Genomic DNA, 11421 nt, shown 5'->3' on the forward strand with positions numbered 1-11421 from the left:
ACAAGTGATTACTAATAGCACATAATTTTAGTTCTATTTATTAGACAGCATTTAAATATTTATTGAATAAACAGATATACCTTCACTTTCGAATGATTCGTGGAAGCTCCCTGGATCTCAGCACCCGGCGCGACGTACATATTGATAATGTTTCGAGGTCCCTGGAGCTCCCCGAAACCGCTTTCAATCACTTTCGTCCTCTGCAATGCAACGATGGCGACAACGCTGTGAAATGTGATTGCACCCTTCCTTCCAATCCAATCCCACTCGCTTTCTTCCAATTGTGCAGCATTCGCAAAAATTCTACATATATATGCGAGCAGTTAAATTCATTTCCTGCGGGAGGAGTTAGTTGTCTCGCAATTGAATTGAATGCAGTAGAAAGTGTTTCTCTGTACGGATTAATAAAATGGCGAGTAGCTTCCACAACTTCGTTAATGGAGAAGAACTGGAATCGCAGAAGTTACCATCATTGCCTTCGTTCAAAGGCAAGAAGAAGCCGCGAGCCGGCGCGGAGGTCGATGACTTCATCACACTGATGCACGGCTCCGATCCGGTGCGCGTCGAGCTCGCTCGTCTCGAAAACGAAATTCGAGGTAATTCTTGTTCTGCCGTTCCAATCGATAATTGTTTTTCTAGGTTTCTGCATTTCTCGATTGGTTTATAAGGCGCGGTTCCATTGGTAATCGTTTTCGCCTTTGGATGGCGAATGATGTATCTGAAGAAGAAGCTCTGAATTTCACATACCTGCTAGATGAGATCTTCAATGGAGATTGCAGTTTTGTCGAAACACGATCAAATCTGCAAATTAGGATAAATCTTATAGCATTTTAGAGATTGAGAGGAATAGGAGAATTTTTAGGATTCTAATGACATTATCAAGAAACATTCAGTTGTGTTACGAGATAGTCCTGTTTCATAAAACAATTCTGACTCCATGCTTCTGCAATGTCAATTTTTCTTTGCAAATTCAAGTTTGAAGGATATTAGAAATATTTTAGATACTATTTAATATATAGTTTAAACTATATCTCTATTATCTAAATTATGTTATTATTAGTAGACCTATCAAAACCATCCATCACAACCCGCAAAGAAGTGGGTTGTTTGCGGACCAAACCGCAGCGAAACGGATTGAAATTTATCAATCCAACCCAACCCAACGGCAGGTGGCGAGCTAAGCGGGCTAGCCCGCGGGCTTTTTAAAATATTAATATTATAAATATTTTCGTAATTAAGTATTTAAAAATAACTAAAAATAGTTTTATTGTAAAATTTAAATAATAAATAGACAAAATTACCCATAACTCCCTTGTGTTTCGAAACTCAGCGTAAATTCCCCCTCTACTTTAAAAATTGCATGGTACCCTCTTATACTTTAAAAAATGTTGCATGATTTCCTATCTATATATTTTGCATGACAGGGATTTTATGCAATATTTTTGAAAGTATAAATGAGCGTCATGCAATTTTTTAAAGTAAAATGGGGATTTATGCATAGTTTCGAAACCACAAAGTGGTTTCATCCAATATTTTTTAAACTATAAGGGAGTACCATGCAATTTTTAAAGTAGAAGGAGAATTTACGCTGAGTTTCGAAACCATAAGGGAATTATAGGCAATTTTGCCTTTTAAATATTTTAAAATAAATAACAAATATAAAAATTCTCAATTCTAAATATTATTAGTTAGAGTATTTTTAAAAAAATTAATAATAAGAAATATTTTACAAATAAATCATAATTAATTTTATGAATATGTAGATTTTAGAAAAAAAAAAATATATAAAAAAAACAATAAAATGAGAGACGAACAAAACAAATGATGAAAAATCGAAAGTAATTTTTTAATTTGACGGTAAAAAATAATAAAAAAAATAAAAAAAATACATTTAGTTGGTACGGATGAGTACTAGTTATTATATTTACTTAGTTTGCAGACTAACTCGTCCCACTGAGGGCTAACCCACTCTCAACCCACGGCCCACGTGGGTTGGCCTGTTTAGGCTCGCATTTTAACAGACTTACAAAATCACAATCCAATCATCCTAAAAAGTGAGGCGGAGCAGACCAACCCGACGTACTCAACCCATTTTGACAACTCTAATTATTAGTATTGAGTTTGGTTAATATCAATTAGTTTATTTTTTTAATATGTATCACAATAATTTCATTATTAATATCATACAAGTGTAAAAATTCTACAAAATGTAACAATTATAAATGAGAAGCTAGCTTGTTATATTTCCACGGCAGCTATTGATAATGATTGTGCTAAATACCAAAATTAAAGAGAGAGAGAGAGAGAGAGAGGAATTGTAGGATTTAATATTTGGGCATCATACTCATGTGGTTGCATTGATGGTTGAAAGCAATTCCAATTTTGAAGGCCCCATTCCACTTAGCTATTGTAGCTTTCTGTAACTATCATTGTCCTTTTCTCAACAAGACCAATTGCCCCTAATTTTTTGTTTGTTATGAATCCACATACATATTTTGGCTTCATTTGTCTATAATATAACAATACACGGTTTATTTTAACATATAAATATAATATGTTAACAGGGAGTATATGATAATAGTCCATACAATATATATATATCACAATTAATCTCAATGCAGAGTAAAATATAACACAACATAAACAACAAAGCTAATGATATATCCAGTGTTTTAACAACTATATATTGTATATATCATTACAATATTATGATTGAACTCTCCATACCAGCCCCTCTAATCAATTCCTTTTTTAGATAGTGTCCCTTTGGTAAGAAGTATGTTTGGACAGTTTGTTGATGCATCAAGAATTTAATGCTATTCTAGCCATAAGGCATCATATTTTATCCAAAATTAGTGGGAAATAAAATAATAAAATAAAGATACCAACCATACTTTAAATAATGTATTGGGGCTATTATTGAAAAAGAGTATGAAACCTACGTACCCCTCCCTCAGTTTATGTCTGTAAGGCAAGATAAGATTTTGAGCATTTCTGTTCAACAATCTTTCAAAATCTGCAGAAAAAAATAGAGATGTGGCTGGGTTACATGGGGAAATCAAAGCACTCAAGTATGAACAACGCTTAAAAGAGAAGGCAGTTCAAGAGGTACAATAATAATCCTACTGACTGATTTTAATCTTTTACGTAATCGAAATCTTGTCCAGGTTTACTCATTTCCACAAGCTTAAACAAGGTTCCACTTCACTAAGTTGTTGCTCATAATTGTCTCGAGGTTTTTTATTTTTCAGCTTACTAATGAGCTTAAGAAAGTAGATGAAAAGTTCAAAGTGACAGAAGCTCAACTCGAAAGCAAGGTAAAAAAACAGAACAACTTTAATTATTTTATGCTGAATAGTGAAAACTGTTATGTAACATAACAATTTTCACATAAAATTTCAGAATCTAGAAATCAAGAAAATCAATGAGGAGAAAAAGGCTGCTGTGGCTGCACAATTTGCTGCAGAAGCCACACTTCGAAGGGTTCATGCTGCTCAGAAAGACAATGAGATGCCTCCAATCGAGGCAATCATCGCCCCTCTTGAGGCTGAGTTAAAATTGGCTAGAATTGAGGTGATGCCATACTTATCATCGATGACTACTTTTACCTATTAACATTGTCAGTAAACTGAAGTTCAGACATAAACATCAAATTTTCTAACATTAGACTTGGATGGTTTGCTTTTGCTATTAGAAAGCAACTCTAATGGAAGATAACAGAGCACTTGATCGGCTTACCAAGTCTAAAGAGTTGGCGCTCTTAGAAGCAGAACGTGCAGTTAAGATGGCTCTCGCCAAAGCGTCCTTGATGGATGATCTGCAGAACAAAAACCAAGAGTTCATGAAACAGATTGGAATATGCCAGGTTAGACAAATTCAAAATTATCCATGTTAACGGGACTATTTTCAGATTAATCACGACATGCTTATGTAGATTTCGAGTAAAAGACTACCTGAGCACTCCGTCTCTTTATTTTCAGGAGGAGAACAGAATATTGGACAGAATGCACAGGCAAAAGGTCGTAGAAGTAGAGAGGCTAACACAAACTGTTCGTGAGCTCGAAGAGGCAGTCTTGTCTGGTGGGGCTGCAGCCAATGCTGTGCGTAACTACGAACGGAAAGTGCAAGAAATAAATGTATACGACCGATTAAATTGATGGTGTTTAGTTATGTTATATCTTTTCAGGCATATTATGAGCTGTAGCTAATTTGCAGGAAGAGAAAAGAATTCTAGACCGAGAACTAGCTCGTGCTAAGGTCTCTGTAAACCGTGTTGCTGTTGTAGTTGCGAATGAATGGAAAGATGCCAACGACAAAGTCATGCCTGTGAAGCAGTGGCTTGAAGAAAGAAAATTTTTTCAGGTAATGTAAATTACATTTGCCTAAGTTCACTACTCTTAGAGTTTAGGATCATAATCAAGAACTTGTATATTTTAGCACTGTTTGCAAATGAATCTACTTCTTATAAGAACTACAAATTAGAATAGAAAGTAGAAGTTAGTCTTATGAAATTTACAAATTACAGGTATCTTCTAATTGTCTTTATATATACATACATATATATATATATATAGTTGTTTCCGTGTTGATCGTGTCAAATCAGCATGGTGCTGATTTGACCCAACTAACACATGTTATCAAAACATTTGGCACATTATTGACAATATATGATAATACAATATACAACTCCTATTCTGACAATACATAATAATACAATATACAACACTCATTAACACATGTCTAACAACATATAATAATACAATATACAACACCTATTCTGACAACATATGTCTGACAATATATGATAATACAATATACAATACATATTCTGACAATACATTATAATACAATATACAATTCATATTCTGACAGCACATGATATAATTTCACATTGATTTTAACATAATAAACATATTTATACAAGACAATATAAATACAAACTATATAACACACTTTTATATTGGACAACATTATATTGTCTACCATATCGTTAGGGTGTTGAACGAGTCAAATCAGTAACCTAACTGCCGTTATAAATATGTATGTATATACTAAACCAACTCTACAAAAATGAACATCACAGTCCTATTCTACATTGCAAAATTAGTAATTTGGAAGATTGAACCTACAATTATTGTTTACTATGCACAGGGAGAAATCCAACAGCTCAAAGACAAGTTGGCGATAGTCGAGCGAGCTGCTAAAGCAGAAGCTAAGTTAAAAGTAGGAAAACAAATCACTATTCTTCTTCCCAGCATGATCTTTCTCAGCACGAATTCATTTCATCCTACCTTCTTCGATTGTTTAGGAGAAATACCTGTTGCGCTTCAAGGTCTTGGAGGAAAGGCTTAAAACAAGTCCCCTTCAATCTTTATCACAAGGTAGAAGAAGCGTGAGCAACAGTGCTTCACGAAGAAGTTCGCATGGAGAGCCAGATGAGTTTATATCAAGAAATGTATTAGCTTCATCTTGGACATCATCTCGTACGGACACTTCTAGCTCACTTTTGAAGCACACAAGGAACTTGTCAGTAACATTCAATGGAACTGGCAGATTATCGAATAGGGACATTGTAGCTTCACAGAAGCATAAGAAAGAGATCCAAATTAAATCAATAACTTCATCTATCAACAATGCGGGCAGTGATTTTATGACGGACAAATCGAAAAAGGAAAATGAAGACTACGTGTCGGGAGTGCTGTACGACATGCTTCAGAAAGAGGTTTTGAAGTTGCAAAAAGCTTGCCAAGAGAAAGACGAAAGCCTCAAGGACAAAGATGGTGCCATTGAGGTACTTTTTGTGATATCTTATTACAATGCACACCACTTCTGCTATAGCTAGTAGTCACATAAATTATGTCATGTGAATAAATTTATTCTTCGTCACAGGATTTAATCGGGATGTGACTAATAAAGAGGGCCTAATATATTATATCTGACTTCTTTTGGCATGAAATCTCATGTAGATGCTGGCAAAAAAGGTTGAAACATTGAACAAGGCCATCGAAGTTGAGGCAAAGAAAATGAGGAGGGAAGTGAATTCCATGGAGAGGGAAGTTGCTGCGCTGCGAAATGACAAAGAACAGCTTCGAAGGAACAGCCGCAGCAGTGTTACTCGAGGCACTATTCCAGGGTCTCATACACGTTTGATGAGGTAGACATAATATCTATGCACATTTTACTGAAAACTAATGCACAGTTGAGATCTTTACCAAAATCGAAAATGAATGCACATTTTACTCAAGAAGAATAAACTAGGAAACTTATATTCTAAAAGTTTCATGTTTGGAAGGACAAAAAAGAGTTCGGCTTCTTGATTTGGTTTTGATTTATTTTCAGGAGTGGGCAATATCCATAGGCACACCTACCGATGCTCAAGGGATCGTTCATGACAACGATATTCACAGCTCATCAGAGAGAAAGGAGGTTATGTAACTAAGTTTGAGTATGTCTTGTCCTACTCGTATATATTGAAGTCTTTTATTTCTTCCTAGAATGAATGTATGTATAGTAACCATACATAATTTCAATTAATTGCATATGTTGTTTACTTGTTTGAAAGAAATGCGATATAGAAATACACTGCAATCTGCAAACCTAGCTAAGTGTATCCGTATCTATACTAGAAAAATTCAAATTTGAAGCATCCAAAAGCACACATATAAACCATTTTTATATGCATTAATATACTTTTAAAACATTTTTTTAAGAAAATAATTACATGTTTAATTAAAAAATAATAATAAATTAGGTGTGTTTGGTTTGTCTTTCAAATACAAATAACCACCGCTCTGCTTATAATATTTCTCAAAAACTTCACATCAAAATACTAAACACTGTTTAAACAAAAACTCAAACCAAAATTCCAATTTTAAATCAAAACCAAACAAGCCCAATTCACAAGCTAATTATATTAACCCCCAGTTGATTAGTGCAAACTAATCATAAACTGGTAACCATCTTCATTCATAATCATCAAAATAATGAATGATCATGGATATAACATGAACTGAAAAGCCTTTAAATACTAACCTACAGATAGCAGAAAATCCCCAGTTAAGAAGTTCTTCATTCCAGGAGCTCACCAACAGTTGACTTCCTAAACGGATTGGCTCGATCCAACAGTCTAGCAAATGAATCATCCAATACAATATTGTCCCCACGCAGTCGCTCCTTGAAACCATACGCCGGGGTTTTCGTACCTACATACGCATTCAGAATAACCCAGTACGCCGGGGCCAGATTCAAATACCCAGTTTTCCTAATCTTATCAAGCATTCTCTCTGCATTGTGCAGCTTCCCTTCCTCTGCATACTGCTTCAAAACCGTCATGTAAGAAATGAACCACGGCTTCACTTTCCTCCGTCTAAGTGCATTGTCAAGTATTGATTCCGCCTTTTCGACTTCACCACCTCCGATGTAGAGCTTCACCAATACATGCCACAAGTATGGCGATCCAACCGGAATGTTCGCCATTCTTTTCACCAGTTCCTTCCCTTTTTCAAACATTTTATGACTTGCATACACATCTAGTAATGCCATGTAATGCTTCGCAGCCGGCACCTTTAGTGTCTTCACCATTTTGTTGAAAACTTCTTCGGCAGCATCAATTCTATTGAGCTTTCCCCAGGCTTGTATCCCAGCCAGATATTCACCCTGCCGGAGATTAGATTCGCAAATTTTCCAGATTCTTTCAACTTCATCTTCCTTTCCAAGTAAGGCATAGATGGAAAGTAGCATTGGAGAAGCCCAACGATTTTTTGTCAGATCGTCTCCCTCTATCTCTTTTAACAAGGCCTCAGCTTTATCATTCAGGCCCCTAATGGCGTACCGTTTAGCCATGATTGACTTTATATGGGAATTCGGTTCCAGTCCCTCAGACTTCATTGTCACGAAAAGCTGCTCCATTCCCTTGATATCATTCCAGTGCGCTTTAATGGCGATCAAAACCTCGTATGCGAAAGAAGATGTCTTGATGTTATTTTCCTTCATCAAGTTCAAGATATCAGTAATCTTCTTCTGGTTGACCCTCTTGTACAGCAGCAACATCTGGTTGCAAGCAAAATCTGAAATTGGGAATAAATCCTTCATTCTATTGAACACCTCCTCCGCTTTTTTCTGGTCGTTGTGAAAGACGCAATTGGCCAAAAAGGTGCGGTACACCAATTCACCTTTACAGGATTCAGGCAACTTTTTAAGGTACTTTTCTGCCGCAGGTATACCATCTACTTTGGCAAGCAGGTCAACCCAAGAAGCATAACTACTCTCTGTTAGTTCAAAGCGCCCTGTCGACTCCAGCCACTCTAAGAGCTGCAGAAATTTAGCATAAAATTACTGAGCGGGCGGTCATCCAAATCAAATCAAACCACATCATTATATTCAACATTCTATAACAATAATAAACAGGTCGATAACAACAAAAGCCAAAGGAAACCCAAAGCTGTGATGTGAAGAATGTAAAAAGATTGCCCCTGGGGAACTTGCTCGGTGTAGGATCATATATATGATATAGTTCTTAGGGATAAATTAAATCTTTGGAAACTAAGGAGTGCACAAAGGTTGTCATCCCACCGTGAGTTCATCGAGATGGCTCAGAATAATGAGAATGAACAGAATTTATTTCCAGGATAAATGTGTCCTCTAAATGCCCCATAAAGACTTCATGTATTTGACTATACAGTAGCTTCCTTTCCCCAGTGTTTTGTATACGAATGATAGGCCCGAAATTCCAAGCTTGTTAGATCCTAACTTGTAAGTAAGCTACAGTATAGCAAGTTTATGCAAAGGCCAAGATGAAAGTTAAAGTAACTGATATGATTGAAGCATTGGAGTTACACACCTGTAGCGCCCTAAAAAACATTTTCCGCCTGCGAAGATATATCATGGTTGAAGATATTTCTGATGTGGTCACCTCATTCCCTTTTTCAACCCATTCATTCATAAACTTTCCAATTGGTTTGCTAGGCGCGGAATGTAAAGCCGCAGCCATTGCTGGAATAGCTTTGGTTGCAGGAGATCTCATCTCACCATTGGCAATCTCAGTGCCTAAGTGCTCCAGCTCATTCTGCATATTTTCATCAACAGTCTCATCTCCTACAAACTCTGATTCAGAAATTGAGCTATCATCAACATCAACTTCCGGAGCAGTTTCAAGAACAGAAGCACGACTCTTTCCAGGGTCAGTAAAAGTATAGTCCCGATCATCATTTTGCCCTTTGATGGGCTTAGTGCTAAGCAGTGAACCAATGATTCTGCTATATGTCTTCAATGTTCCTGATAATGTGTTGTAAGATCCTGTCCTGCCTTTTAACTCATTCAATGGATGTCCTAGTGATTCAATAATCCTAAAATTGAGATTTCCCGAATTACATCTTGTTATATCTGTTGATATGCAGAAAATCTGAGTTGTTCCAGATGTTACTTCTCGGTTTCTGTAAAGAAAGAAGATACATATTACAATGATGAGAATATGATTAAGAAACGTGTATAATAGCCTCCGATCGATGCAGACACCAGAAAATAGCAAGAGAACAACCCATGAATAGCAAAACAGCATTACAAATACCATGTGCCCAAAAAAAAAAAAAAAAAAAAAAAAAAAGATCCACAGTTTGTGAAATAATTATTAAAATTCAAGAGCCTTGAGAAAGGAAAACATGATAGTTATAGATATATATCAAATTGTGAAAAGTGTGATAAGGTAGAAAAATTGGAAACTTAATTCTAGTAAGCACAGGGTTTACTTACTCTCCCAGTCTAAATTTCAAAAAAGTTTCAAAAAACAGGATCCAAAGCAGTAACCACACCAACAAATATACATTCGATGATATATTTAAATGAACCCACAAAAAAAAAACACATTAACTAGTAAAATCAAATTTAAATTAACCAGGCTCAATTCACCTCAACATTTTCTTTTCTATTGTTATATTACCTAAATAAAATAAATAGCTTAAAATCCTACTGAAAAGTAAACAATTACTACCAAAACATAGAAATCGGTTATAGATACACAATGATGTGTCCAGCAAATGTATTTGAGTCTCATTCTCATTAATCGTCAATTACAACTTTAATCGTATAAAAATTTACCAAACGTCCAAGCATTCAGATTTGAATAGCTATTCTTCTGCTTTCTAAGCAGGCTGAAACAAATTCGCACCCAAAAATGAACATTAAAAAGCTTGCTGGAACTAACAAGCAAGCAAAATGCAACGCGCAAGTAGTAGCAATCAACAGCAACAAAATGAAAATTTCGCATTAATTAAATATATCCGTATCCGAACTGCTTGAGGAGATACCGAGAGCAAGGAATCACCTGAGATGAACCGAAGCTCTTCGTAACGCCCACATTCTAATTATCGAAGCTGAGGAATCAGGCCAAACAGCGAGGTCAGTGAGATTAAATACTGACGGCGATGGTCGGGTCGGGAACAGGAAGACCAGAGACCCGATATTCAATACCCGATTTTATTGACCCGATTCTATTCTAATTTTTTAAACAAATAATGTCAAAATGGACTCCCAGGTACCTCCCAAAATGGCCTTATATAATTTGTTAACTTTATTTTACAAAATTAAACCCCAAATGCATGAATCAACAGTCTTTATTGTATCCCCAAAAAACAATTTTTTATTATATCATCATGAGTGTTGTATTTATGCGAATAAAAATGGAATTCACATGTTTCATGCAAATGTCTATTAATTCTAAATATAGCATGCCATCAAACATGATAACTAATAATATTTTTAGAATTCTAACTCCCTCGATCCCATATATTTTGTCCATAGTAGATACTAAAATTTAAATAAACTATAATTAATAAATAATAAAAAATAAATTAGTAAAAATAATTAATGTATAACAAAAATAATTATAGAATAAAATTTAAAAATTATAAATTTAAAATTTAAAATATGATTAAAATATATAATCATATTTTCAATAAAAGAAAGATCGGGACGAACGACAAATTATGTTGGATGAATAGTGTATAAAATAAGGAATGAAGGCTACACTCATCCCCAAAATAGTAATACATTTTTACGGTAAAAGATAATAGAATTTTGTATTTTTATTGAATTTTTCCTTCTTGTTGAATATATTTCAAGTTGTAAAAATATGGAATCCCCCATTGCTTACAAGGGTGAAGTCTCTCCATCTATCACTAATTGGTTTTAAGTTGAAAGTTGTATTCCTTCTCAACACTCCCCAATTTTTTTTTTTAAAATGTAAAAAATTATAAATTTTTTTATAGTTTTGTTGATTTGCATTTCTAGCTTTTATTTCTTTTTCTTTTAGTTAACAAAAATTAAATTTTATGTAATTTTCTTGATTTGCATTTCTAGCTTTTATTTTTTTTTTTCCTTTTAGTAAAAGATATTAAATTTTATTTAATTTTGTTGAATATTTTTCTC

At 34.7% G+C, this 11421-nt stretch overlaps 2 protein-coding genes across 5 annotated transcripts; one reads left to right on the forward strand and one right to left on the reverse strand.

Moving 5' to 3' along the window:
- The first annotated feature begins 292 nt into the window (after positions 1-292).
- Positions 293-6488, forward strand: LOC127263704 (microtubule-associated protein 70-1-like). The gene is made up of 11 exons (XM_051292874.1): positions 293-596; positions 3023-3108; positions 3252-3317; positions 3403-3573; positions 3695-3865; positions 3981-4136; positions 4216-4362; positions 5152-5223; positions 5309-5791; positions 5967-6154; positions 6340-6488. The coding sequence occupies exons 1-11, from the start codon at positions 410-412 to the stop codon at positions 6356-6358; spliced, it is 1746 nt and encodes a 581-aa protein (XP_051148831.1). The 5' UTR covers positions 293-409; the 3' UTR covers positions 6359-6488.
- Positions 2948-10401, reverse strand: LOC127263703 (pentatricopeptide repeat-containing protein At1g80270, mitochondrial-like). Of its 4 annotated transcripts, XR_007841546.1 has the most exons (5): positions 10319-10401; positions 8840-9431; positions 7033-8310; positions 3739-3817; positions 2948-3016 (listed from the first exon to the last, which is right to left on the reverse strand). XR_007841546.1 is itself a non-coding variant. In XM_051292872.1 (4 exons), the coding sequence occupies exons 1-3, from the start codon at positions 10351-10353 to the stop codon at positions 7069-7071; spliced, it is 1869 nt and encodes a 622-aa protein (XP_051148829.1). In that variant the 5' UTR covers positions 10354-10401; the 3' UTR covers positions 3963-4108; positions 7033-7068. The 4 variants fall into 4 exon arrangements, 3 of the variants coding, with proteins under 3 accessions (XP_051148829.1, XP_051148830.1, XP_051148828.1); XM_051292872.1 differs by lacking the exons at positions 2948-3016; positions 3739-3817 and adding an exon at positions 3963-4108; XM_051292873.1 differs by lacking the exons at positions 2948-3016; positions 3739-3817 and adding an exon at positions 5149-5503.
- Positions 10402-11421: the final 1020 nt, after the last annotated feature.

Source organism: Andrographis paniculata, unplaced genomic scaffold (genome assembly GCF_009805555.1).
Source record: "Andrographis paniculata isolate CXL003 unplaced genomic scaffold, ASM980555v1 Contig69END, whole genome shotgun sequence".
NCBI lineage: Eukaryota > Viridiplantae > Streptophyta > Magnoliopsida > Lamiales > Acanthaceae > Andrographis > Andrographis paniculata.